Source organism: Azolla caroliniana, unplaced genomic scaffold, assembly GCF_043228905.1.
Source record: "Azolla caroliniana isolate FFs.n. ecotype wild unplaced genomic scaffold, voAzoCaro1.0.p SCAF_15, whole genome shotgun sequence".
Classification (NCBI taxonomy): domain Eukaryota; kingdom Viridiplantae; phylum Streptophyta; class Polypodiopsida; order Salviniales; family Salviniaceae; genus Azolla; species Azolla caroliniana.
The window spans coordinates 20,002,830-20,030,048 of record NW_028230450.1 but is presented as its reverse complement, the minus strand read 5'-3'; the positions used below and the strand labels follow the sequence as shown (position 1 = coordinate 20,030,048).

General features: G+C 38.3%; 2 protein-coding genes, 1 non-coding gene and 1 pseudogene across 3 annotated transcripts; 2 read left to right on the top strand and 2 right to left on the bottom strand.

Moving 5' to 3' along the window:
• The first annotated feature begins 1,185 nt into the window (after positions 1-1,185).
• Positions 1,186-8,133, top strand: LOC147855045 (uncharacterized). The gene is made up of 13 exons (XM_087331591.1): positions 1,186-1,455; positions 2,484-2,658; positions 3,019-3,102; positions 3,540-3,781; positions 4,299-4,530; positions 5,860-5,939; positions 6,492-6,576; positions 6,650-6,781; positions 7,050-7,163; positions 7,315-7,365; positions 7,545-7,629; positions 7,744-7,794; positions 7,887-8,133. The coding sequence occupies exons 1-13, from the start codon at positions 1,202-1,204 to the stop codon at positions 8,033-8,035; spliced, it is 1,734 nt and encodes a 577-aa protein (XP_087187717.1). The 5' UTR covers positions 1,186-1,201; the 3' UTR covers positions 8,036-8,133.
• Positions 8,134-9,973: 1,840 nt separating this feature from the next.
• Positions 9,974-17,994, top strand: LOC147855044 (calreticulin-3-like). The gene is made up of 14 exons (XM_087331592.1): positions 9,974-10,144; positions 10,394-10,501; positions 10,951-11,146; positions 11,469-11,727; positions 11,820-11,879; positions 14,316-14,363; positions 14,442-14,528; positions 14,626-14,683; positions 15,707-15,774; positions 15,876-15,971; positions 16,061-16,117; positions 16,877-16,957; positions 17,042-17,062; positions 17,588-17,994. Exons 1-14 carry the CDS (start codon positions 10,021-10,023, stop codon positions 17,597-17,599), a joined length of 1,275 nt encoding a protein of 424 aa, XP_087187718.1. The 5' UTR covers positions 9,974-10,020; the 3' UTR covers positions 17,600-17,994.
• A 710-nt stretch (positions 17,995-18,704) lies between these two features.
• Positions 18,705-21,336, bottom strand: LOC147855043 (subtilisin-like protease SBT1.4 pseudogene; annotated as a pseudogene).
• A 3,039-nt stretch (positions 21,337-24,375) lies between these two features.
• On the bottom strand, positions 24,376-24,585 carry LOC147855042 (U2 spliceosomal RNA). The gene has a single exon (XR_015531140.1). It is a non-coding gene; the product is annotated as a U2 spliceosomal RNA (small nuclear RNA).
• Positions 24,586-27,219: the final 2,634 nt, after the last annotated feature.

Genomic DNA, 27,219 nt, shown 5'->3' with positions numbered 1-27,219 from the left:
AGAAAACATTTGAGTTTTGAATAGGTTCGTCATCATGTGTCATTCATTATTAAGAAATTTGGCTTCTTTGAGTGGTACCTATTTAGTTAGTTAAGTTAATTAAATCGTGGATTCAATTAATTTGGCAGCTTAATTCAATTTGTCGATTCATAAGAACAATAAATTCTTTAATGCTGCAGCCTCCTCCTGCACAGGAGATTATTCGTTAAAAAAAGAACAAAAAACCCTAAAAAAGGATTTAGTTTAGGGTTTAATGGCCATTCTCGTAGATCATTCGTTAAAAAAAACCAAAAACGGAAAAAAAACGAACAAATCTTTTCTGTGTACTGTGCCTGAGCTCGCCATGGCGATCAATTTCGCCATCGCCATCGCCATCTCACCTCATTCCCACATTCTTCTTCTTCTTCTTCTCGTACTTCCTTCTGATCAGAGAGAAGAAGAAGAAGAAGAAGAAGAAGAAATAAAAACGAGGAGCTTCTCCGCCAAGCTTTTTCCAAAAAATCCTCTTCCCTATTCCATTCTTGCTTCTTCTCTTTCAGAATCTACTACTGCAGTTTCTTCATTCACTAATTCTTCTTATCTTCTTAATTCCTGCAGATTTCATACAGTTTGCTCAAACTTTGTAATTCATAAGCGTTGGTAGGAAATTCCTTCCTTCTTCTTGCTTCTTCCGCACGATTTCACGATGATGCGCTGCTGAGTAATCTTACTCCTCTCAGAAAACCTTCTTTTCTTCTTCTTATTCATCTTCTCCATTATCTTCATCGCCATCGCCATCGCCATCGCCATACCCTCTTCTCTCTTCGACATTCCATGATATGCACTGAAGCTTCCTCTCAGAAACGCTTCTTTTTCTCCCTTGGCTTTTCTTCTTCTTCTTCTTCTTCCTTGTTGTTCTTTCACATTCCACATTCCACGATCCCCTGAAGCTTTCCTCTCGGCAAAGCTTCTTCTTCTTCTTCTTCTTCTTCCGTTCGTTCATTCCTTCCTTTGTTTTGTTTTCATTCTTTCCCAGCATATGGCAGTAATCCATGGATTCAGCTCGCTCATATTGGATCGTACGCAGCTATGATTTCAGATTGTGAATATCTTTATCCATCTTCAAGTTAAATCGGAAAAGCTCTTAATTCATCACGACCAAACTTGCATTGAGTTCTGCGTACAAAATTCTTCCATAATTTCATTTCTCCACATTCATCAGATGAAAATGGAGATGATCGATATAGAACCTACGAATTATATGAGGTCATGGTCGATTAAAGGCGTATTCTCTTGCTTTTATAACCGAAACATGGTGGAGAAGCTGACATCTGAGAGGAATGGAGATTTCTACGATGGCTATAAGGACCATTATATTCCTTCCAATGCTACGAGACAGAAGGTGGTTGTGGCAAAGCAAATCATCGAAAATCACTACAAATCCCAGAAACGAATCATGCAGGAACGCAGAGAACGGTATCTCTTATAAGTTTCTTAGCCATCTTTCCTTTTCCTCCTCCGTTTGTCCTCGCTTTTTTTTACACATATGTAGTTCTTCCCTCACACAAATAATCTAGATTTCAGCTTCTGTCCAAGCTTCCGTAACTCATAAATTATAATACACAGACTTAAATTATAACTCATAAATTATAGTACACAGACTTAAATTATAACTCATAAATTATAATACACAGACTTAAGCTGCTCTTTCATCTTCAGTTTTTCTTCTCCCACAAGTCTGATAATATAGATGATATAATCATCTCTTTAAGCTTCCACATCCCAACATTTTCCATCACTGTAATGCTACACATAGATTTGACCGTTTCTTCAATCTTCCATTTTTCTCCCCTTGCACAAATAATGCACTTAGATTTCAGATTCTCTTTGTTTTTCCATAATCCAAAATTCCCCCCTCCACACCATAATATACTTGTCTTCAGACTTCCATCTTACACATTTAATCTCCATTATTATTCTCGTTCTTGTTTTTTTCCTGCCATCGTAATATGCATAGGTGTAAGCTTCTCTTTGCTCTTACAGCTTTCTTCCCTCACACTAATAATATAGATTTAAGTTTTCTCTTTAATCTGCGATAGATTTCTATTCCCATGACATTGCATATAGCTCTAAGCTTCTCTTTAATTTTCCACAATTCTTCTTCTTCTGTTTTACTTCCACCATAATACACATAGACATAAGCTCATCTGCTTGTACTATCAGCGAATTCATGATTTATTAGCCTAACATCATGACCTAAGTCTGCACTGTATATATATCCTGCGTCTTTCATTTCTTCTCTTTCCTAAATTTTCTGGTTAAAATTTCTCTCTTTCGTTGGTCATAGATTTATGCAAAGAAATTCATAATTTTATTCCATTGAGATATCCTTAATTTCTTCTATTTCCTAATGTATACATTTCCTCAAGCGTTTTCTTTGCATAAATCTGTGAGTAATAAACCTCTTTCTTTCACTGCTCATGAGAAAGTTGCACTTTTGTCAGGCGGATTTTGCTGGAACGAAGGCTTGCAGATGCTGATGTTACCGAAGAGGAACAAAATAACATGAGGAAAGCTTTGGAGAGGAAAGAGGCTGAGTATATGCGTATGCAAAGAAGGAAGATGGGGGTCGATGACTTCCATCTTTTGACAATCATTGGGCGAGGTGCTTTTGGAGAGGTAACGTATTTCCTAATCAGACCAAGATAAAGATACTTCTATGAAAAGATTAATGTTTATATTGGGCTGGCTACATGCATTTGGAGAGGATTAAGTTTCATCGTGATCTTTCTCAACATGACCGAGTTTGCCTTGAGAAAAGGATGTTTTCATAAGAGTTGTACTTTGATCCACTGACAAGAGGTGGAATACTGTTTGTATTGTATGCATACATTTCAATAAGATCACATGAGCCCGTGTTTTGTGAAAGGTATAGACCCTGCGAAAATAAAACCATATTCATGTACTCATGATTTCTTATTGTTTACGCTTCTGATACATGAAGTTTATTTATAAGAAGGCAGTTTGATTGATGCACAGGTATGGTTATGTAGAGAGAAGGCAACAGGTCATGTTTATGCAATGAAGAAACTGAAGAAATCTGAAATGCTTCGAAGAGGACAGGTATTATCGAGCATAACTAAAAAAGGCAAAACTCTGAAATACCATTTAGCTTTTCTTTATTTCCCAAAATGCCTTGGATTTTCTGCTATTTCTCTAAAGGTCCTCGGTCAATCCGGAAAGAGAAGCAAGGGATCCATTTAGCACACAATTGCGCGATTAGCAAATATAATTGAGAAAAAGGAGATATGATTTCTCAAATAACACATGGAAATAATTAGCTCTTTTCAGGTCGATCAGTGACATAATACATTGGAGGAAATAATGAGAACTAAAGGGCATTTATGGAAATAGAAAGAAAAGCCAGCGATATATAAGAGGTGCCGAAAAAAACCTGGAAAAAAGAAAAAAAAAACACTTTTCTCTTTCAAACTCTTCTCTCTTGATATTTTGTGCTAGCCCTTTAAACCAAATAATATGTTGTGAGATTTCATGACCAGGTGGAGCACGTGAAATCAGAGAGAAATTTGTTAGCTGAAGTTGATAGCAATTGCATTGTCAAACTATATTATTCATTCCAAGATGAAGATTATCTCTACCTTGTCATGGAATACCTTCAGGGTGGAGACATGATGACATTGCTTATGCGTAAAGATACTCTTACTGAAGATGAAGCTCGGTTTTATGTTGCACAGACAGTGCTGGCAATAGAATCCATACATAAGCATAACTACATTCATAGGTTGAACTTTCTCTTTATGTCTCTCTCCTTTTTATTTTTCTAGTTGATCGAGAAATTTAGTGTGGGGCGATTATGCTCTATAGATTGCTATGAATGCCAACCACTTTTTTAACGATAGACTGTGTCTTAGAGAGACAGATTATTGTTAAAAAAAGCCCCAAAAAAATTCAGAATAAGAAAATAGCTATGCTTATTTATTTATGGAGATGACATGTTGGTTAACATCCACAGATTATAGCCAGGGTGTAATTCATCACTCCATTTGCAAACAAACGGCATGGCATCAAATGTTATTGATTTTGTCATCATTGCAAGGGTTTATAAAGGTTAACTCATCAGGACACATTAGCAAATTAGAGGCAGTGCATTACTTCTTATACATGTTTTATAGATTATTGGTAGGGTTTCTAAAAATTCATTCATCACAACATTCACAAACAACTTGAAGCGCTGCATGACGTTGTGCTTTGCATGTATTATGTGTTCATACGTTATTAATTAGACGTTCTTCCTGCAGAGATATTAAGCCCGATAATTTATTGCTTGATAAGGAAGGACACGTAAAGCTTTCAGACTTTGGATTGTGCAAGCCATTGGACTGTAGCAAGCTGCCAAGATTCCAAGAGAGTGAAGCAATTGCTATAGAGAAGATTAATGATGCAGAAAATGCAGAGGGAAAAACATCATCTATACGGAAACGTACCCAGCAAGAACAGTTACAACATTGGCAAAAGAACAGGCGCATGCTGGTATGAATTATAACGAAAAACTGTGAAATGCTCCCCAATTTTACTTTCCTTCCCCAAAGGCCCCAAAGTTTTCACTATTTCCTGAAATCTCTTTCACAAATTACATGGACTATTCATCCCCGTTTTCTTGCTTTTGAGGCTTAGCCAAGGGAATTTAGAAAAATAACCAAGACTATGAGGCATTTGGGGGAGTAAAGAAAACCTCAAGGTGTTGCAGAGTTTTTCCTGAAATACATGAATCTCTTCCACTTATTATGATCACCTGTCCATCTGCTCAATACTGTATCATATAATGCATGATTATCTAATTCTCTTCATCTGGGAACTTGATTGATCGTGAACATATAACCATAGCTATTTAAATCATTAGCAGTTTCTTGTTTGAAGCTGCCATGTTATTATTTATATGCATGTTAATGAAGTGCATAAACTGTGAATTTGAAGCTGATATGGTTTGAAGATCATAGGAGGGTGGTAATGTTACATCCTTGAGCAGTGCTACATACTTCCACTAGCAATAGTAAATGCCCAATTCACAAGATGAACATTCTATGTCAAAAACTTGGTCATTCTTGGCTGAAGGGCTGAGAATGAAATGCTTAAAACCGTGCAAAATTTTAACAATAAGGACTGTGTGAATAGGTTTTCCGGTAATTGATCTTTAGAGACAACCAACATTTAGTTGTTTATGTTTCTATTAAGACATGTTACGGGCATGACCATATAATATCCTGTGGTAAGATTGTGCCATAGTATTCTATACACGTGGATAAAGTGTGAGGGTTAAACGAGAGTGTAAAAAAGGGAGGATTACTTTGAATCCTAGGAATTGGGATAACCCATAAGGGTGAAGTGTGAACTTGTCTGGGGGGCTTAGGTCAGGCTATGAATATGAGGCCTAGCTACCCTCATTTGACACTTTGCGTAAGTGGTGATCAAACTCTTGTAGCAAGTGTGCCAGTACCAGGTACAACTCGATGTCACAACAGTGGTATGGGACGCCGATCGGGGCTCGAGTCCATCTAGATTCCTTCGCTTGGGGGTGGTCGGGTGGATCAGCACCCTTCTTTCTCTCTCTCCTTTCTTTTCTATCTATCTATCTATTATATCCTTATCATATGCTTACGTTAGGATCTAGCTCTAACAAGACGAGAGGGATTGCTAAATGCTCTATAGCATGTAGGATTCTATATCGGTGGATGTTTACTAATGAGTATAGTTGTACACATTGTATTCAGCTCTTGAGGATATGATTTCTGTCCTAGTCATGATGTATTTAACTTGTTGACATAGGTCTCAACAATACTTGTTCATGTTTTATTTTCGCAGGCATATTCCACTGTTGGTACACCAGATTACATTGCTCCAGAAGTTCTAGTTAAGAGAGGGTATGGCACGGAATGTGATTGGTAAGCTATAGCAAAAGCTATGAATAAACTACTATAGTGTCTTGGAAATTTAAGAAAAGAAAATCCAAACTTTGAAACTTACCAAATCACCATTCCTTTTCCAAAACCTCAATTGATGTCAAATTAGCATAATTCATTGGAAATTTTAAAGTGATATTGCTTCTTACAAAGACTAATTAATAATCAAATAACACAATTAATCACTTAAAATACAACAAAACTAGAATGTGAATATCCTTAACAAGAGGTTGATTTTGATGTTTTGATGGAAATAAATTATGCATTATTGGGATACTAACTTACGTATGTGTATCTCAATAAGTCTTGGCAAGTAGTAATACTTCAACCTCTGCTACTTTAGAATTAATTAATTTGATGAAGAAGGAATGTTGGTTTCGTAATTTTCAAAATTTAGAAATGGTTTTTGGTGAATTCTGAAATTGCCAGTGGTATATTTGTGATAGTTCCTTTCATACAAGTGCAGATATAAAAAATGGTAGGTATTGTAATGATGTTTTATTTTTACGTTTTGTCTTCCATTATTTGTGTTAGGTGGTCCCTAGGAGCCATTATGTATGAAATGCTCATAGGTTATCCACCCTTCTATTCTGATGAGCCAATGGCTACATGTAGGAAGGTAAAAGGTAAATTCCATTATCTGGTAATGAAATGTACATTCTTGTTATAATCATTCTCTTGGATACTTGTAGATAATCAACTGGAAGAGGTACTTGAAGTTTCCGGAGGAGGTGAGGTTATCTACCGATGTTAAAGATTTGATAAGTAGGCTTCTATGTGATGTTGAAGACAGATTGGGCACAAAGGGTGCAGATGAAATCAAGGTAATGCTCTAACTGCATGGGCGTTGGTAAAATTTGGGAAAAGAATACCAGAATACCCCCAACTTGTTGGGTCTTTATGAAAATGCCCCCAAGTTTTTAAAGCTGACCAGATTACCCCTATGTAGTAGTATATTTTTGGAAACTTAGGGGAAAGTGAGTAGTAAAATTTTGAAAAGACCAGAAAACCTAACAAGGTTGGGGCATTTTGGTGTTTTTCACATACAGATTTAATGAAGTAAGTTTTGATAGTATGCATATGTATGTTCAGGAGCATCCATGGTTCAAAAGCCTTCACTGGGAGAGACTTTACCAAATGAAGGCGGCATTTATACCCACAGTCAAGAATGAGCTAGATACACAAAATTTTGAGAAGTTTGAAGAGGTAAGTGTATTAAATCTTTTGATTGTCAATTGGAGTTTCTTCAATTTATTGAGATTCTCTCAATAAATTGTCTAAAAATGATATTCAATCATGACTTCAAGAATAATGCTGATTGTAGTTTTGTTGAATCCATATTTTAATCTTATCCAAGCTTGCCAGTACATCAGTAAAGCCAACTCCAAAAGCTGGTCCTTGGCGGAAGGTACACACAAATACCTGGCTTTGGTTGCCTTTTATGTGAACTAAGTTAAATGTTTCTATTGTTTTTCTTGCAACAATATTTTATAATGCCTCTTGAGTCATTGTAAGGAATTCTTGATTTCCCTCCTATAGAAATTTGGATGTTTTTATTTTCCTTCTTTTACGAAAACATTTCAACAGATGCTTTCATCCAAGGATTTGAACTTTGTTGGCTACACTTACAAGAACTTTGAAGCTGTTCAAGCTGAAGAGGCTGTTGATATTGGTGAGTGTTGCATAGCAGAGAGTTATCTCCTTCTGTTTCTTTTATGCTGATCTAAGTTTTGGAGAAAAAAAATGGAGACTTACATCAAAGTTGTGGGCTTTTTAAACACACAAGCTGAGTTAAGGAAGAAAGGAAAGGCAAAAAGACCTATGAAGTCCCATTTCGGTAAGAATGTTCTCGTATTCATATGATTTGTTTTTAGAGAGGATGATGATGAGTTTTACAACAAATAATACCATGTGGATGTTTCTTTGCAGATAAAAGTTGTAAAAAGGAACCATTTCAAGGGAGCTTTCTGAACTTGATACCGATTAAATATGAGATGTTAGAGTCTCTTGAAGAATCACCACCAGGAAGCATCTCATTTCTCAGTCCTTTTCAGAAGGGAACGGTGCATCCGAGATGATTATAAGATTACAACAATCTTATTACTATAATCCTAGTGCCATAACTGTTAGCTTGGTTTTGTGTTTCACACAAATTTCAGATGTACTGACAGCAAGATAATACCTAGTACTTCTTGTGGTTTATGATACTTCTAATTGTTTCAAAATACTCACCTTTTTTCCTGTAAAGTAGCGCACATATTAAAACACCACGTGAATAAAAAAGTCTTGTTGTTTCCCTAGCCCCACAACAATGAGGATCTTATGGCAAGGTAAACCCTCTAAGATGTTGTAAGACCGGCAAACATAGAGAGCAAACCCATTAGCAAATATATTCATAAATATGGTAGGTTTTTCATTTTTTTGAGTTTTACAAATGTCATTGTCACCACTATTGGTTAGAATCAATGGGAGATTTATGAGTGAAAATGAACAAATTTCAAGGTATAGACTTATTTGGCATCTCGGTGTTTCTAATAGTAGTAGTTATTGGAGATATATAAAATGCAATAGGTGTAGCCCCAACCCCAATTATGGAGAAGTGATGGTGTCACGATGTTATTCTGGATTGAGTTTTAATATGCCACAAAGTGCTTCCATAGCTTTCGGCTAAGTGGCGGACTCAAAGCACAACTAATGAGTAATCCACAACAAAGAGGATCGATAACAAGAGTAGGGAACAGAAAGTCAAGAAAGACAATTGTGGTTTATCCCAACATGTATCTCGGCAGAAAATGTGTATGTGGTCAAGTGTAACAACACTCAAGGTCATTCATTACACGACCAAACGTTGGCACACGAAGGTGCTCGCATGTACAAGAAGGTGAAACCCTTGAAGGTGGGTCTCCCTTCTCTTGATGCATTTGTGTGTGTCTCTATAAGTATGTATAGCGTGGCCGAGAGGAGACAATGCCTGCGAGGCCGTATTGGGGTGAGTGAGTTTTCCCAATTGGAGACATATATTTCTGCTTATGATGATGGGGGAGAGAGGGTGGGAGGGAGGGAGAGTTATGGTTGGAGGTTTACCATTGGGGGATGCATTAAAAAAAAGAAACAATACTCAAGGATCGTGTTTCTTTTGTTCGGTGGAATTGGAACATAGTAGGCATTGATTTATTTCATGCTTGATGGCAAAGATGATTTGGAGGTTTATCAATTTACTATGGATGTCTCTAACGGGAGTAAGCCTATCTTCCTTCAGTTGGGGTTTTGCACATATGGAGAACAATGAACCAATGCCTCGTTTTCAAATTATTTTTGAGTTCTCTGAGGTATTGGGGACTATGGTTCAATTGGAATATGCAGAATGCCATCACTTTTGATTTGCAAGTTGGGGTGAGAAAATACGTTCTAAAGTTAAAAGAATTTATTCTGTGGCAATTGACAGTGCTAGAGAAGTCACGAAATCTCAACCAGGAAGAGAGAGAACTTTGCAAGGTCACATATCATCATACTCGCCATTTGAATTGCTGTGTAGGGTGGCATTGAGTTTGGAGTTGTAGTAGTCTTTAGATCCCATAGATAGAAGGGGTTCTTTACTTTGTAGTAAGTTAGTCATGGTGGTGTTTTTTTCTTTCGTAATGAAAGCCATTATTTACGAGAGAGAGAGAGAGAGAGAGAGAGAGAGAGAGAGAGAGAGAGAGAGAGAGCAAAATTAAAAATAAAAACAAAATAAAAATATAGAAGTTAAAAAACCATATTCACCATAAATAAATAAGAGTTAAAAATGAAAATAAATACATAAATAAATAATAAAGAAGAGTCCTTCATTTTTCTTTGTGAGGGGGGAGACCCTTGTCTTGTAGAAAGGAACAGCAAAAACCTTCACAAAAAGGAAAGAAAAGGTCCTTCTCACTCACACATACATACACAGACTATATGTAGTCATATTGACTGACTTACTCAGAGAAAGGAGCTTCCAAAGGGAATCTTCATTACTCAGAAACAAGAATCCTTCTCCACAGCTCCAGCACCAGCAATCAGAACAGAAGGCCAAGGGTTTTAGATGAAAGGAATGATGGTTCTCATGTCTTCCTTCTTCCTCTTCTTCTTCCTTCTTCTTCTTCCTCATTTCTCGCCATTGTTGCAAGCTTCAGCGGAAGTCTTCTTTGAAGAACGATTCGATGATGGTAGATACTTCCCTCTCTCTCTCTCTCTCCATATATATATATATATATGTTTTACTTTTCAAACCTGGTATAGCTAGATTTTCTATAACGAAATAATCCATTTTTGTATATATATATATATATATAAAGAGGATAGATATATTCTCTTCTCATTCTCATTCTCTGTATATGTATATGTATATATATAATTTCATCTCTCTCTTTCTGTCTGTTGCTGCCTTTTATGCTGACCAATTACGAGTTTTGCAGATGAGTGGGAGAATAGATGGGTCAAATCTACCTATAAATCTGCTGAAGGACTCGCTGGAAATTGGAAACATTCTGCTGGAACTTGGTTTGCTGATCCGGATGATAAAGGTACGTGTGCAATCTATGTAATGCAATGTATGTAAGTGTATTTTTAAATACACATTCTTTGATTTTGAAATGTATACTTTTCATTGAAGCGAATATTTAAAACTTGCCTCCTTATGTAGACACAAATGTCAGTTGTTAGTCTTGAAGATAAATGTGGTCCGTAACCAAACATGGATCTTTCAATCCATTTGGTTTTCTTTACCACTCCTCCTTCCATCCTCAGATGGGAGAAGAATATTCAGCAATATATTTTTTAGGGCATTCTCTGAAACAGTATTCGATGTTCTGCAATGCCATGTTGGTTGAGTGTAGTTATCATGTTAGTATCTTTTGCGTGGAATTCTTCAGACTGAAATTGAATATTCTGCCATCTTCATGTTTAAGCGCTCATTCTCTATCTCAGTAAAGCAACTCATGGAAATGTTTTAATTCGACTGTCCTACTTGCAGGCATTCAAACCTATCCAGATGCCCGTTTCTTTGCAATTTCAGCCAAATTTCCTCCATTTAGTAACAAGAACAGGACCTTGGTGCTTCAATATACTGTGAAAAATGAACAGAGAAAGATTGAATGTGGGGGTGCATACGTGAAGCTCATGAGCGGATATGTGAATCAGAATAGATTCAGCCGTGATACACCGTATAGGTAGAGGATTATAGTACCTAATCCTTATAGCATTATTTTGAAGAGAAAACCCTGAAATACCCCTTATCCTTCTTTATTTCTCCAAGTGCTCATAAGTTTCTGTTATTTCTTTAAATGTGTTCCCTAGGAAACACATGTATTATTTGAGCAACCTTGTGATTATCCTTTTTATCTCATTCGTGGGTTAACCAGGGTCATTTCGGGAAATAATGAAACTTGAGAGCATTTAGAGAAATAAAGAAAAACTTGGGAGTATCTTGGAGTTTGCGTCCTTACTTGAAATGGATCAACATTGATACTGTGGTTATAATTGTGGGTGTAGCATCATGTTTGGGCCTGATTTATGCGGTACAGATATAAAAAAGTTGCATGTAATTCTAGCCTACAATGGCCAGACATATCCTATGAAGAAAGATCTGAAATGTGAAACCGACCAGCTCACACATGTATACACATTGATCATCAAACCTGATGCCACTTATAGTGTCTTAGTTGATAATAAAGAACGTGAAACGGGCAGTCTGTACACAGATTGGGATATGTTGCCTCCTCGTAAGATCAAGGATATTAATGCCAAAAAGGTAACACAACATCTTTTGATAGAAGTCTTGTTCTTTATTTTGCATTTGTAAGCTTATTTCAGAGTTCCTGAAAATCTTGTTGATATATGCAGCCAGATGACTGGGATGATGAAAAGGAATACATTTTTGATCCTAATGCAGGGAAGCCAGAGGTATTACCACTTTTGCTCATATCGATCGCTAATGTTGTGTGTAAATCTTTACAATTAGGTTGCTTGTTGCCCTTGGTGTGATTCATGATCACAAGGGATTGATTGATGTGCTTCTTTAATTTTTGCTAGATTATATGCTCCAAATGTTAAAGGAGATTCTAGGAAATCTTCCAAATTCTGATTATTTTAAAGCCTAGAAATTTTTGGAACATCTACAACATTCGAGAAAGATCAAGAAATTTCTTGATAATCCAGAGGTCTATGAAACATCGAAGAGGAGTCTATGTTCTTGAAACATGATCTTATATAATAATCTGGATATATCTATCCACAATGAACCAAAAGTTTTCAAGTATCTTTGACCTTTGACCTTCAGGTTCTAACCGTCTTTGATGTCCACTATTGTGAAACAACAAAATTTGAGATGCCCTACCATAGTAGTCTGTCAATCTAAACCTTGTTCGTGACACAATGAAGAAGAATCCAACAAAGTAAGCTTAACAGGCTGTAGGATCATTAAAACCAATACAACAACTGATATCATTTCATAGGATTGTCTATAAATAAGGCATGTATCTACTTATTGAAGAGATGATAATTAATTCTCTGTAAAATATCAAACTAACAAGACTCCAGTCATCTACTCATGGCATTGCAGCCCAAAATTTTAATTTACTTTGCCAACGATGCCCTAATCACAGATTGGGTGATTCCAAAAAAATAAATGACCTAGAATCTTTTCAAGTGAAGAGTCCAGATTTGCTCTCCTAAAAAGTAGCCTTACAAAATGGAAGTCTTAGCAAGTGGCGCAAGTCTAAACACAATGGAAGGAGATGGACTACTAAGTGGTGTTCCTTCAATCCACACGCCTTGAAATTATGCACGTGTGTATATGGCAGTGGATCATGTGACTGTCAAGTTCTCATTACTGAATGAACACCCCATGGAGGAGGTTTTTGGAACAGCCACTGAATAATGAGGTGCTCCGTGCAGAAGAGGTTCATTGGCTTCGGAAGTTATTGTACAGGCTTAAGCAACTACTAAGAGCTCAACCTGGACAATTTTGTAGGTTCTTGACAAATTGAATACCCAAATTCTTTAGCTGATGAGAACTTTTATCTCAGGGATGAAGAATGATGTGAGTTGTAATGATTCCCTTTGTCAATAATAAGATCTTGACATGAGATCATTGGGGTTTTTTGCAAGAGGTGAAGGAGAGATAAATCTCAAATTTCAGGATTGTTGCTCTAAAATTAGTCAGACTTCGAGATGGTGGTCATTCTGATGGAATGGTGGGAATAAACCTGAAGTTGAGGACAGGGAGGGATCGGAAGATCCAAATGTGTATAATTTTCGTTCATTGGTGTGAGGTGGGTAGCTGGTTGCATTCAAGTTGTTTACATGATGCTATGTATGTGTCTCAACTGGACCAAAACCATTGGAAGGTGGGGTTGTAACTGCCCCTGCTATTGGGAGAATATTACCAACTGAAGTATTGTCTTTTTCTTATGACAGAAAATAGTGGGAGTGCTCTGATTTTGACCAGGTAGAGGATGTAGACAATTACATCATCTCTCTAGGATCTGGAATGCCTTCTGGATCTGTGAAAAGTAACCATGTTCACTGCAGAAAGTATATTATAAAGCAGCATATTTCGTGCTTTTAGGATTTTGGGGCAGTCCGACTTTGACGGGCTCCCTTAGAGAGAAGTCTGAGGATTAGGATGTTTCAATTAGAATTGTATGATAGGGAAGAATCTGGTGTTCCATGGGCAGAAATGTAAGCAGTTTCCGTGCTCCAGAGTTGGGTGGAGGGGGAGTTTAGGATTGATGGGCTGCCAAAATAAGTCCAAAGCACAACCATGAACAATAAATCATTAAATAAGGAGAGCATTTCATCCACTTATCTCCTCTTTCCAAGTTTATGCTGTTTCTTCATCATATATGATTACGGTTTCTGCATTTCAGTCTTTTGACGATCATAGACATTTCCATTATCCCCTCTTTCCAAATTTACTGCCATTTCTTCATCATACATGATCATATTTTCTGCATTTCTGATCGTACACGTTTCCATTTCCTAACACACCTCGGTAGATGTATGATTAGACGTCATATGACATCCAAGTTGGGATCCAGCTTATGTCTTGACTTCTCATAACAGGGGCTTACAACTTTGAGATTTATGCAGCTCAAAGACGGGGATTTGTACATATGTGATATGTCCCCTTAGTCTCATAATGATGTTAAAACGTCATTATGATCACCATATTTTATTTTCTTAGAACCATCTTGACCCTCGAGGGTTTGGAAAAATAACAAGAAATACCAATAGTGAATGCTTGATTATAAGGATGTTTGATTGCTATATTGTTAGGCTAAACACTTATGAGAATTGATTGTTTCGTGATGTGTGGGTTGCATTTTTTTGCCACAGGGTTATGATTTGATCCCGCGAGAAATACCAGATCCGAAAGCAAAGAAGGTTTACCTTATTCTTAGGTTTATTTATTTATGTTATTGACTAGCAATTCTCAGGAGTTTCATTTGTCTTTTTTTGCAGCCTGATGACTGGGATGATGAGATTGACGGAGAATGGAAAGCTTCCAAAATTCGAAACCCTGAGTATAAGGGTCCATGGAAGGGAAAAGTAACATAATGATTTATGTTATATTTCTACAACTCTGAATCAGCTTTTTTCTTCCACTTTATCATCTGATTCTGGTGAAATAATGATTGATATACAGAGAGTTAAAAACCCAAATTACAAAGGGAAGTGGAGGACTCCGTGGATTGATAATCCAGGTTGTCTAGAGTCTATCATTCAATGAACATAAGGCTTCATTATGTGGCATAATCTGATACACTTATAATGTGTTTTCTCATGTTGTTGGACTTAGAAGATGCTTCTGGGAATGAATCTAGTTCAGTAAATATGCTTCTCTTGCAGAATTGAAAGGATGTTTCCTGGGTAAAATTTGAAGGCTGAGTCTGCATCTAAATTTGGAATCAATTCTAGAGCCTGAGTCCCATATATTCGTTGAATCCCAGAGCTGAAATAAAGAATAAGATATGTAGGAGTTGTGTCTACAAGGGGAGGAGACATTACTGTTCTCCCTCAGAAATGAAGGATGGTATGATTTGCAAATCCTGCCATGTCCATGTATCCATGAATTCACTTTAGATTATGTACTTAACAGCCATAATCATGGAATGGATTAATGATACTGTAGGATATGGCATGTCCTTCCAACAACTCTAAATGACAAAAACCAAACTTCAATCAAGTAGTCTGTGTGGTAAAGCCTATCAATGTGATCCATCCCAGAAATTGTAATCATCTAATGTTCTGGTAAATTGTGCAATTTGTTCTTGCTGATAAAGTTGGATGAAATAGATTTGTAGTTACGATAGCAGACTTATGGGTCTCATATGCATTTACACATTTACACTTGGCCAGTGTTGAAAGGATGTTTGATATTCTCAAGAACGTGGATTATTTTATTTCTCTCTTACATTGCTTCATTCTCAGCCCAAGCGTCATTTCTATAGCTCTTCCTTTTCCAGACTACTGCTGTCTCTTTTGTGTTGCGACAGTTTCTGTGATTTTATGAGTGTATCAGAGATTTCTCTTGATTCCTTGTCTTTTCAGACTCCTTACCCTTTCCAAAGAGCACATGATTCCTACTTGAAACAAAAGGGTTCATCACATTGAATAGAAAAAGTAGTAGTTTGTAGTTGGTATTTGTCATCTTACATATTTCTACTTCGCATATTTTAACATTTATATGTTACTTGTATTATACTAACCCTTGTTATTTTGAACAGATTTTGTGGATGACCCAGATCTATATGTGTTTCAGTCTTTGAAATATTTTGGGATTGAGGTTTGGCAGGTTGGAGATTCTGTTCTCTTCCATAGTGTTTGCATACCTAGGATATGGTATATCATACAAAATTTGAATCTTTTGATTTTTTCTTTGTACTTTTTGATCAGGTGAAAGCAGGTTCAGTATTTGATAACATCTTAGTTTGTGATGACCCAGAATATGCAAGGAAGGTTGCGCAAGAAACATGGGGTCAGAATAAAGAGGTACATGGTGTCATAAAAAGTTTTACATACCCTCACGTTCATTTGAGTTCCCACGACTGTATTGTTTACTCTCATTTGTAATCCCACAGGCAGAAAAGGATGCATTTGCAGAGGCACAAAAGATTATTCAAGCACAAGAGGCAGAGGCATGATCTCGACTCTAGGCTTTGTAATTAAAACATCTTCTTTATTACACATCTATATTTTTTTGTGCACTTGCAGAATGTTTTAGGAGAAATCACATGCATATGAAAATGCTCGCATTTTTCAACTTCTTTCATATCTTAACTGCAAATATTTCATGCACGAACCATTTATCGACATCTCTCTTCATTGTAGATGTTAGGTTGTTGACCAGAACATGCAAATTGAAATTTAGCTTAATTTTTATCCAAGAGATAATCATTTTATGGCACAATATCTGAGATCGGGGATTAATGAGATGAAACCCAAGATTCGGGCATTGCACTTACATTTCACCTTAGAAGTTAAGTGCTTCGCATATTTCATGTTTTATTTAGCCCTTAGCCCTGCTGAAACGAAATGTGCTAAATTTTATAATATGCATATTACAAAATGTGGGATATTTTGCATATTTTTGTAAACTGGGTCATAATCTTAACTGTGTAACTCATAAGAATGTTTTGAGTACGATTTACTGTTGAAACATAAGTAGATTCTTATTGATACTTCATCAAATCTATCGCTGAACTTTTCAAAAGTTGAGTTAGCATGATATGAATGCTGTTATGTTTCGGTATGCTTCTGCATACCTGTTATGCTTTTGCATTGTGCTTTCAAACATAATGCCTTGTTTGTATCCAAGTTCTTGTCTGATTTCTCAAATTAAGTGTGAACCATGGTGTACTTGTTCTGCTTTGTTCAAAATAATTGGGCTTTTGCAGGAAAAGAAGAAAGAAGATCGACCTCCAAAATATAGGAGAGATAATGACTATGCAAGGAGAAAGCATCGGCCCAACCCTCGAGTATAACTAAAATAACTCTTTCCATCCTTGATACATAATACTGTGTTCCTAATCTAATACTTGTTTCACATTGAAATTCTGCAGATTCGCGACCATGACTATCATGTAAGTTGACCAAATTTAGATGGTTTTCTTCCTTTTAATCTATTTTATTCGATTAGTATTAGGAGGCCATTGTAGACATCCTCACAGCTTTGGAAAAGTCCAGAAAATTGTTCATAAGGTAAAACAGAACCAGAAATTTTATATGTGAACCTAGACACAGCTTCAAGAATTTCATTTGCTTCTAGTATATCAGTTTACTTGTTTGATAGAAATTGTTCATAAGGTAAAACAGAACCAGAAAATTTGTATGTGAACTTAGATCCAGCTTCAAGAATTTCGTGATGCTTCTAGTTTATCAGTTTACTTGTTTGATAGAGATTTTAGACTTGCAATTCATCAATCATATAGGGGCTGGGGTTACACCTTTCCCAAAAACTAGTGTCTGGAAAATAAATTATATATGATTCAGTTTATCAACTGCATTGAGGGACTGGGTTATGTAAATGTGTGTTAATAGGGATTTATGTGTTGAATTTCTGAAAATAACTTAAAGAAAGTCGAGAGTATCATGTCATGGTGTTACAGGATGAATTCTAGTACAGATGCTTTCGGAGTTTTACTGCATCCAAAAGGTACCTACTTTTCAGGAGCTTTCTATGTGCCAAAATTTCGGAAATTTTTGAGAACATTGTAACATTAACTTATAAATGTCTTTTTGAAAATCCTCTATAGCTGTGGGGGGTTATTGCAAATGTTATGTCAAAATGAGGGGAAAATCTATGCCCGAGCATATATTTTGCGTATTGCTATTGCAATTCCATATAAAAATCCTGGAAACTGAGAGACAATCTTCCCTTCCACTACTCTTTTCATTGGATTAAATATAAAACTTTTGAGTTTAACACTCATGTCATTTTATGTATGTACTTGTTTTCCTCACTGATGACATGAAAGTATCCGGATATTTAAAAATAAAGCTTGTTTGTGTGCTAGTTAAGGTTATTGATGGGTTTTATTGTTGTTTGTCTTGCATGAGAACACACAGTACAAAACATGATTCATAGTTGGATCTGATCAACCAAGCACAGATCACTAAGAGTTGCAAGATGGAGCATGCTGAAATGTAAAATGTGGTTGGAAAAGTGTCTAAAAATGTCTGAAGAAGCCATTTACATCCTAATTGAAGCCCCTAACAGTATAACAATTGTTCGACATCATGATTATGAACTTGTGTAGTGCTAAAATTTCTCACTAGTGACCAAGTATCATGTTGATACGTTTATTTATTCACGTTTCATTCAAGTATTTTATTCTACATAATCTTCGACTTGTGTTTTATGTTATGCCTTACACCATTATTCACCCTCATCAAACATGATCAACGAGATCTCTCATTGAACATAACGTTATGCATGGTCTTGTTACCTTACCACAAACGTAGCCATTAGGATCTTGCAATTGGTCATACCGTGAATGACTCATGTTGTGCACTATCTGTATCATTCTTACCACGCAAATGGCCATTGGGATCTTCCAATTGGTTTTAACGTGAATGAGCTGAGTCATATAAGATATAATGGTCATCATTGGCTGCAACTTTTCACGAATTTAAGACTTGTCTTTGTCTGCTGACCCTCTGCCCAATGATTTAACGGTAAAGGAAAAAAGAGCAAAGATGCTAGCAAGGATTCAACGGTTCTCATAATCGAATTAGGGATAAATCTATCTCCCTAATCATTTATTTACAAGATTTCTAATGTTCATCAAATAAATGGACCAACACAAGTCTTATTTGTTTAGTGTTGGGTGGTTTGAGCACTACTAGTGTTTCTATTCGCATCATACCAAATGAAAGAAATCGGGCTCCTAACAACGTGATGTTGATCATCATACCAATGAAGCGAGCCAAAAGAGAATGCGAATCCTTGGGGCAGAGAGGAAAGGTAAGGAGCTGCGAAAGTGATGGAATAGGACAGCTTTTGATACGATGAGTTGAAGCGAAGGGTAGAAGGAGAGATGGACACATTAACCAAAGGAGGAGGCTCGACATTAACAGAGTAAGTCGAGCTCGGGAGCCCAACATTCGTAACAGTACGAATGAAGGTCGAAGAATAGGCTGACCTTTCGCTTCCAACAACATTACCACGTTGAGGGAAGACCGCGGTTATTGAAGGGTAGTTGAGGTCACCTAGATGAGGGTGTGATCGGTTACACACAAACACGCTACTGAAGGCCGCAATCATCGATTCGTTGTAATTGAGAGCACAAAGGAAGTTTAGGTAGTCTTGGGGGTTGATGTCGTAGATGAGGCCAGGATCAAGCGCGGCATTAGGGTTAACGTGGCCAGCCCCGAACCCAAGAGGAGTGGCATCGGCGCCACCAGCAGCACTATCAGTGATCGGCCGGTCTGTGTCATCCACCACCTTGGCAGTGGTCATCAGTGCTGACTTGATAGCTGCTGGGCTCCAGGTAGGATGAGCAGATTTCAATAGGGCTGCCAAGCCTGCCACATGTGGGCAAGACATGGATGTCCCTGAGATGATGTTGAAGAGCACTCGCCTCTTATCTTCATCTATGCCCGAGGCGCTCGAAGCCGCAGTCCATGCTGCAAGTATGTTCACACCAGGCGCGGTGAAGTCGGGCTTGAGGACATCGAGCGAGAGAGGATTAGGGCCGCGAGCTGAGAATGCGGCCATGACAGGCGCTCGAGTATAGCCCACTCGGGTTCCGTTGAAGTAGATGCTAGCCGTGGGTGATGCCGATGCAGCAGCTTCTCCGCCAAATGTAGAAGAATATCTTTGAATCTCCTCCATTGCTGAAAACCCCACCTGAGTCGCAGGCACCAAGTGAGCCTGCGCCGTGAGCTCCTCCCGATATACTATTCCATTGCCTATGATCATTCCGATCCCGCCTGCCTGTTTCACCACCAATCCTTTGAGAACTCGGTTCACACCACCGCCTCGCTCGCACACCACGATTTTCCCCTCAACTAGTGTAGAATTCAACAAGCTAACAGAGCCACAGACACTTGCATTCGCAACGTTGCCACCTGTCACCACCGCATCCCGTGCCTGGATGAGCTCTGCGGGCCCTATGGAATTATTCCCCACATAGAGTGATGCCCCTTCGTAGATTTTTCCGTTGCCTAGAACCACCGGAGCTGGGAAATCCCTATCAATGGTGCTCGCAGCCACAGTGAAGATCCATGGAGCACCATTGGTGACCGATCCAACCAGAGGGCCTCCATTTCCAGCCGAGCACGTCACAATGATCCCTCTTGAAATCGCAGCGAAGGCACCGATAGCGATCACATCTTGGGAGTAATCCAAATCATTCTCACCACCCAATGATAGTGAGATAACATCCACACCATCTGAGATGGCCGCATCGAAGGCGGCGAGGATGTCAGAATAGTAGCAACCCTCACCATTTTCCCAACAAACTTTGTACACCGAGATCCGAGCAAGCGGGGCGATACCAGATGCCGTGCCGGTGCTGAAGCCAAGAAAGGATGCATTGGTCACGGGGGATCCGGCTGCGGTGGAGGCAGTGTGTGTCCCGTGGCCATTTGAATCACGGGGAGATTTGAAGTCCAGAGTTTCATTAATGCTGCGGCCACAATTCGCCGCCTCGAAGCCTTTAAGGAAGGATCTTGCGCCGATGAGTTTGCGATTGCAAGGAATGGAGGGTTCGCATGATCCCTTCCAAGCGGTGGAATCGTTGTCAAGTGGGCTGAATCCGGCATCGGAAAATGAAGGGTGCTCGGGCCAGATGCCTGTGTCAAGGATTGCAATTATGGCATTCTGTCCTCGGGAAGAGGCAGCCCAAAGGTTGCTTCGATCGGATGATGACAAGGAAGGGGAAGAATAGTTTGGGGTGATCACATTGCCTCTATAGTCATTGTCCAGGCCTAGGAAGGCAGGGGTGCGCGTGGTGTGGATCCGGGCAGGCGTGTCTCGCTCCAGTGCTGTCACCTCTTCGAACGCGCCCAGTAAGGCTGCCTCAGTGGGCGTGAGGAGGGCCGAGAAGCCTTGGAAAGCTGCAGTGTATGAGTAGAGGATGCGCTGATGTGGCAACGGAGGTGATGATGTGGCTGAGGTAGCGGTGGCGACGAGCGAGGCGTGCCAATCGATCGATGATCTGGATTGGTTAGTATTGTCGTTCTTTTGGAGATGTGCGCCATCTTTGACATGAACTAGATAGACCTCGAGTTGATCCGACGGCGAGGGGCAGGCGGCGGCGGAGGTGTCGGCCACAATGAGAAGCAGTAGCAGTAGCAGTAGCAGGTATTCCATCATCATCATCATCATGACCACCATAGCCTCTTCCTCCACCACTCACTGTTCTAGTCTCTCTTATATCAATTAAAGGATGAATGAAGGCCTTCCTATCTCTCAAACCCAATGAACTTACTAAATTGGGTAAGAAATTCCTAATAGGAAATATGGATACGAATCAAAAAAGGTTTCCCAAAATAAACAATTGTGACACTTCTACAAGGTGCTGTTTTTCTTATGATGCGCATCCATCTATATATTCTAAATTCTAATAGACCAGTTAACCCTCTTAACATACATACATACATATACATACACACATACATACATATACATACATACACACACATACATACACATACATACATACACACATACACATACATACATATACTGTTATACATACATACATACATACATACATACATACATACATACATACATACACACACACATACATACATATACATACACACATATACATATGTACATATACATACATACACACACATACATATACACACACGCACACGCATACATACACACATACATGTATGTGTGTGTGCACACGTGCGCGTGTTGACAATGTCAAGATCTAATGGTTCACTCATTCAAAACACAATTCCAATCCTTCGAGAGCTTACGCATCACCATCTTCTCAATAGATTCCACACGCCCCACTCTCTCAGTATATACTTCTAGGCACCTTCGATGCCTGCCAAACATTACGATCTAAAAGATAAAGTCCTTGTCAATATGTTTGATAATTTAATATCGTCACCAATTAGTTGTTGCCATAGACTATCAATTTGGCGAACCTCAACATGTCATTCGACCTATGTAAATGTTTGATTCCCCATTCACAATCCAACTCAATTTGGTACGGCTGTCGTCAATGGTTTCCTCTCAAAATGTATTTTGTCTAGAATATGAAATACCATCACTTGGACTTCCTCGACTTGATTGGCATGCTTTCGTAGATCAACTGATACCTATTGTAGGTGCTCAAGTTGCTTGCTCATTAATTTATTGTGACCCTTAATTAGAAAATAGCAATGTTTAAGAAATTTATGATCTCCATTTACGTGAGGTTCATTGTACCTATTCTAAACCATCTTGTTCAAGGTCAACATTATATCGTGCATTAATTTGGCAATTCTTGCAATCTCAAGAAATTTCAAACATCCAACCTTCACATTTTAGCATTTATTTAATGTCACAAATCCATGAGAGAGTTTCAAGGCGAGACTTACGCTGTAATGTGGACCAAAATTGCCATTTTTAAATTGACTAGACAAATCCCATTGTTTTATTTTAAAGTATCCCCAATCTGCCACTATTGTGCATATAGTAATCGTAGTCCAAGATACCCACCATTGATTGACCCCAAATATGCTTTTATGATTTTGTTGTTTTGTCTCTACATATGTAATTCATCATCACAAAGGAAAGGTTAGTTTGATGTCTCTAATTTCTTTATTTCTATGAGTCCCAAACGCGTTAACGGGTATTGTTCAAGACTTTATGTTTCAATAAATAATAAGATAATGTGTTTGAGTTCTTTTTCATGAAAGATTATAATTGAAAACCAACATGTTCGTGTACTAGTAGGAAAACAAACGATCGTTCGTTACAATGTATCTTTCCTTACTTCTTCCTACAATGTATATTTACTACTTAGTTCGCAATTTCTCAATGCCATATTTAATTTTTTGTACATTTTTTCTGCATATTATTCCTCGTCGGTTGTTGTTAAGGGACAAACGTGGAGTGACACCCTATTTATGGCAAAACATGTAAGAGAGGATGGGTGTCAATTACTCTCCATTGTGCTATCAAAGTGAACTAGTTGACCTTGAATGTGTGATAAGTTAAGACTTACCCTTAACTATGCTTCTTCATTGGAGGAGTTTCTCCCAACCTCCCCCACCCAAGTCCCTCCACTTCCGCCACACCTTGTTCCCATGTTTGGTATTGTAGGCATATTACTGGCATTCACTATTACTGGGATATCTGAAGCTAGTTGGTGTTATCACTCTTAAATTTAGTTCCTAACACCTCAACTAGATCTTGCACCTTAGGATTTCTATTGATGACTGCGATGTTTTGTTGTGTTGTCATTATAGGGTCCTCTTAGCCAATAGGTAGTCCCCGCTTGACCCACAGAAGCATGTGATGCCAATGTTTTGGGTTCAATCATATAACATCTCCTCTCCTATTACTTCAACACCTTTTCGCTAGAATGTTATCTAGGCCTTTATTCTCAAAAACGTACTTGTCTAGTCATCCAACACACTTCCCATATGAGTATTTGAACCTAGAGCGAAACTAACTTGCTCCAATAATGCAACGATGACTTCATTATCCCAATGCTCAATAGCATGTCTAGGTAGGTAAAGCCTGGAGGTTTAACCAATCCAACAGCCTAAAACACTGGGCATTGCTTGGTTCTGGACACTCAAATTATATCGACATTTTCTCGGCCTAGCATTCCATAAACATTATATATTAACTTCGCCCTATGCGTCGTCACCTACGATAAAATTGGCATTGGCCGACTAAAAGAATGGGGTGTCAATGACAAGAAAGCATGCACCAATGTGTTGTCCCCTATAAAAGAAATACACTTCTTACATGTATGTATGTGCACACCCCATCCATCCATCAATCCAAAACCCCCGACCGTGTAGTGTTTTCATTTCCGTCAATGTCCTTCCTCTAGTCAATTCGGCAAAACATTCATATCGGCTGTGTTCCGAGAACCCTAATTTTCGAATACGGTGATTTCTGCTCCGAATAACCTAACACCATGAAATGTCTCCAGCACACAGATTCATCGAATAACCTAACACCATGAAATGTCTCTAGCACACAGATTCATCCGTATCCTTAAATGCTCAAATTTTATAGAATTCTAGAGAAAACATCTTAATTTCTTGCTATGATTTGCTTCATTATTTGCTCCTGCACAGATTTCATCCATATCCTTGAAATGCTGAAATGATCTAGAAATTATACAGAATAGATCTTAATTTATTGCTATGATTTATTCCTTATTAGTTCTTCTTTTAGGAAGATTTATTATAATTTGTTGAGTGGGGGTGCGCCTATTTAACCTCAAGCGATAGTGCAAGACCAAGGCGACGCATACAGCTCCCAAAGACAGCAAGCTGCCTCCACAGGGAGCTGCCCCCATGAAAGAAATTAGGTTAATATCATGTGGCCTATATAAGGCCACGTATCAGATATTAAACTGATAAGAACAGATACTACACTTGATCTTAGCCAAAAGGCCGAGAAAGGTATGAATTGAATTGACAACCTGCTTCCATATTTATAGGACACAGTCCAATGTGCCTTTCTATGTGGGATATATCTATCTCTTAATATGTAAATTTGATCTCTAGTTTCATCTTATAGGCCACTTTGGCCTCTTAAAAAACGTCACTGAATGAATCTTCATTTCTTTCTACCACCTCCTTCTTATAAACCTTCCTTCTTCTCACACACCAAACAACAATAAAAACATTACAACCTTCTTCTTCTGTTTTTTAACACTCCCTTCACATAACCATCACACCCAACTTTTGTTTGCTCCGATTCTCGTCAAGATTTTCTCCTATCAGCTTGATGGTAGTTGTGCGATGACACATGCTCTCCTTCCTCTTTGCATAATAGATCACAACCCAAGCCACGATGATCTGTCTCCCTCGAGTATACGACTTTTAATGGTGCAACAACACATCAATAGGAAATTCTAGTGGAATTGCATAGACTTCCTGTGTCACCACTAGGGGCCTTCACAAAGTCACGATAGTTACCCATGGTGCTACCCAAGAGGAGGGTCCCAACACCAATCCATGCAAACTGATGTTACAATGGCCAATCAGTTGCACCCGCACCCGACACAAATAGAAAGGGCACCGCAACAACCAACCCCCGAAAATTACACGTAGCCTATAACGAAAACCCAACTCACCATCAACTTTATAACCAATCAATGCCATATATCAAACATGCTTAGAATTGGGTAGCAAGCAAATAGGCTCGTCAATCCATTCATGGATTGTCAACTACACCACAACGTCAACATAAGATATCCTTTCACATCAAGCTTGAAGCTTTCGCATACGAGCAAATGCCATTGCCCCATGCCTTGAGCACTTTTAAACATGTGGCAAATGACATATTTGCCTCCAACCTCGAGAACAAAGTGGAACCATATGTACATGATCTCTATTGCAAGTCTACGAGGGAGGAGAGCATTGAACTATGCCAACCATGTTAAAGGATGTACTCAAAAAATGTAGAGGGCATCGAGTGTCTTTGAACCCTTTTAAATTCCATATTTGGGTAAGGCATGTTTTGGTACTCCTTTATCCTCATAACTATTGTAACAATCAAATTTTAAATTTTTGCACTTAATCTCGTATTGTATGAGGAGGTTGGTTTCACCAAACTATTAACCGATACATATGTTTGTTTGCTAATGATTCATTGTGTGTGCATTGATTAAGTCATCAATTGTGTATGCTACCTAGGTTTAAGTGTGAGTGTTAATGGCATCTTATATTTTAATAAAGTTAAGAGTCCATATCAAGGTTAAGATTACAACTCTCTAGGTGAACTAGTCTATCCATTGACTAGTTTGAGGATGATTGACATTCTCTCACTTATTTCGCCATCACGAGAGTGCTACTCCACCTAAGCCTCAACATAACAAATTGACAAGGTAGATACTTCCCATCATTAGTTTAGTAGTGACAACAAATTCCACACTTGGCGTTGCTATCCTGAAGTCAGTTTAAAGCATCCAATCGATGAGCCCATGTTTTTAATAGCTCTATATTTGATTATTCTTGTATGTCTTCTTCGCCAAACAATGGAGTTGGAGGCATCATGTATTTGCCTCATCAAACTTAATTGCTTTATGCTTCTTTCAATCCCAAGGTGTGACATGGTCTATGACTTCAACATGATTTTCTTATGATGATGTTGTTTATGGTGGTAATGGTTCATTGCTATACAAGTTCCATTTTGAAGGCGATGATTGTGCTTTTAAGATCCCCCAAGTCGCGGCCCAATCACCAAAGGAAGAACTACCTACTTCTACTACACTTTCATGGCTAGGCCTTCGGTTCTTCCTAGGTAAAAGTTGATAGGGGGTACATATATAGTTTATCCAACAATTCCTCAGAGGCAATGACCTGAAGACTAGGCACATGGTTATGTTTTATTTGATGATGAGGACCCCATGCAGTTTGCATGTCAATTGAAGTTATTCATCAAATATTCCATATTCTTGCACAAGAGATGCCATTTAACCTAAATCTAGTACCTAATGTGATCCCCAAGCAAGGAGGGGTGGCAACTTTTGGGGATCCCGAAGCACTTACAATACACGTGACAAACCATTGCACCAATCAACAAAACTATAGTGTACAATGTCCAATAGATCAACCACTAGATTGAATCAAGTCTTTTACACTCAATAGGTGAGTGGCATGAATGCCCACACCCCTATATCAACTTTGATTGGTTGTTTACTCAATATTTGTGTTCACAATTCCAAGTAGGCCCATTGTTGCCCTAACGAGGCTATTTGCAACACCAAGGTAATACTTCAATAGAACATTTACATGTCTTGTCAGCCACCAAGCAATTGTTCTAGGAAGAGGACACCGAGCATTTAAAATTCCTCGCAACAATCCCAGAAACTAACCACCAACTCACATTGCTTATGATTTATTGTGGGTCACAATTGAGGAACTTCTTGGAGCTAATGGTCTCTTCATTGAGCCTCCACCTCTTCTTTTACACTCGACACTAACCCCCCACATGAACCTTTTAGACCTAGTATTCATATCACTTTTCTCTACTCTTCAGAAGCTCCACTCCTTGGACTCTATATTATGATGGCACAACACCATTGCTAGGCTT

Bases quoted from the DNA above. Each gene is read 5' to 3' on its own strand.
- LOC147855044 (XM_087331592.1), top strand. From the start codon at position 10,021: ATGAAAGGAATGATGGTTCTCATGTCTTCCTTCTTCCTCTTCTTCTTC. The intron at 10,502-10,950 runs GTACGTGTGCAA...TCCTACTTGCAG, and splicing joins TGCTGATCCGGATGATAAAG to GCATTCAAACCTATCCAGAT. The intron at 14,684-15,706 runs GTTGTCTAGAGT...TATTTTGAACAG, and splicing joins TCCGTGGATTGATAATCCAG to ATTTTGTGGATGACCCAGAT.
- LOC147855045 (XM_087331591.1), top strand. From the start codon at position 1,202: ATGAAAATGGAGATGATCGATATAGAACCTACGAATTATATGAGGTCA. The intron at 1,456-2,483 runs GTATCTCTTATA...CACTTTTGTCAG, and splicing joins ATGCAGGAACGCAGAGAACG to GCGGATTTTGCTGGAACGAA. The intron at 7,366-7,544 runs GTACACACAAAT...ACATTTCAACAG, and splicing joins AAGCTGGTCCTTGGCGGAAG to ATGCTTTCATCCAAGGATTT.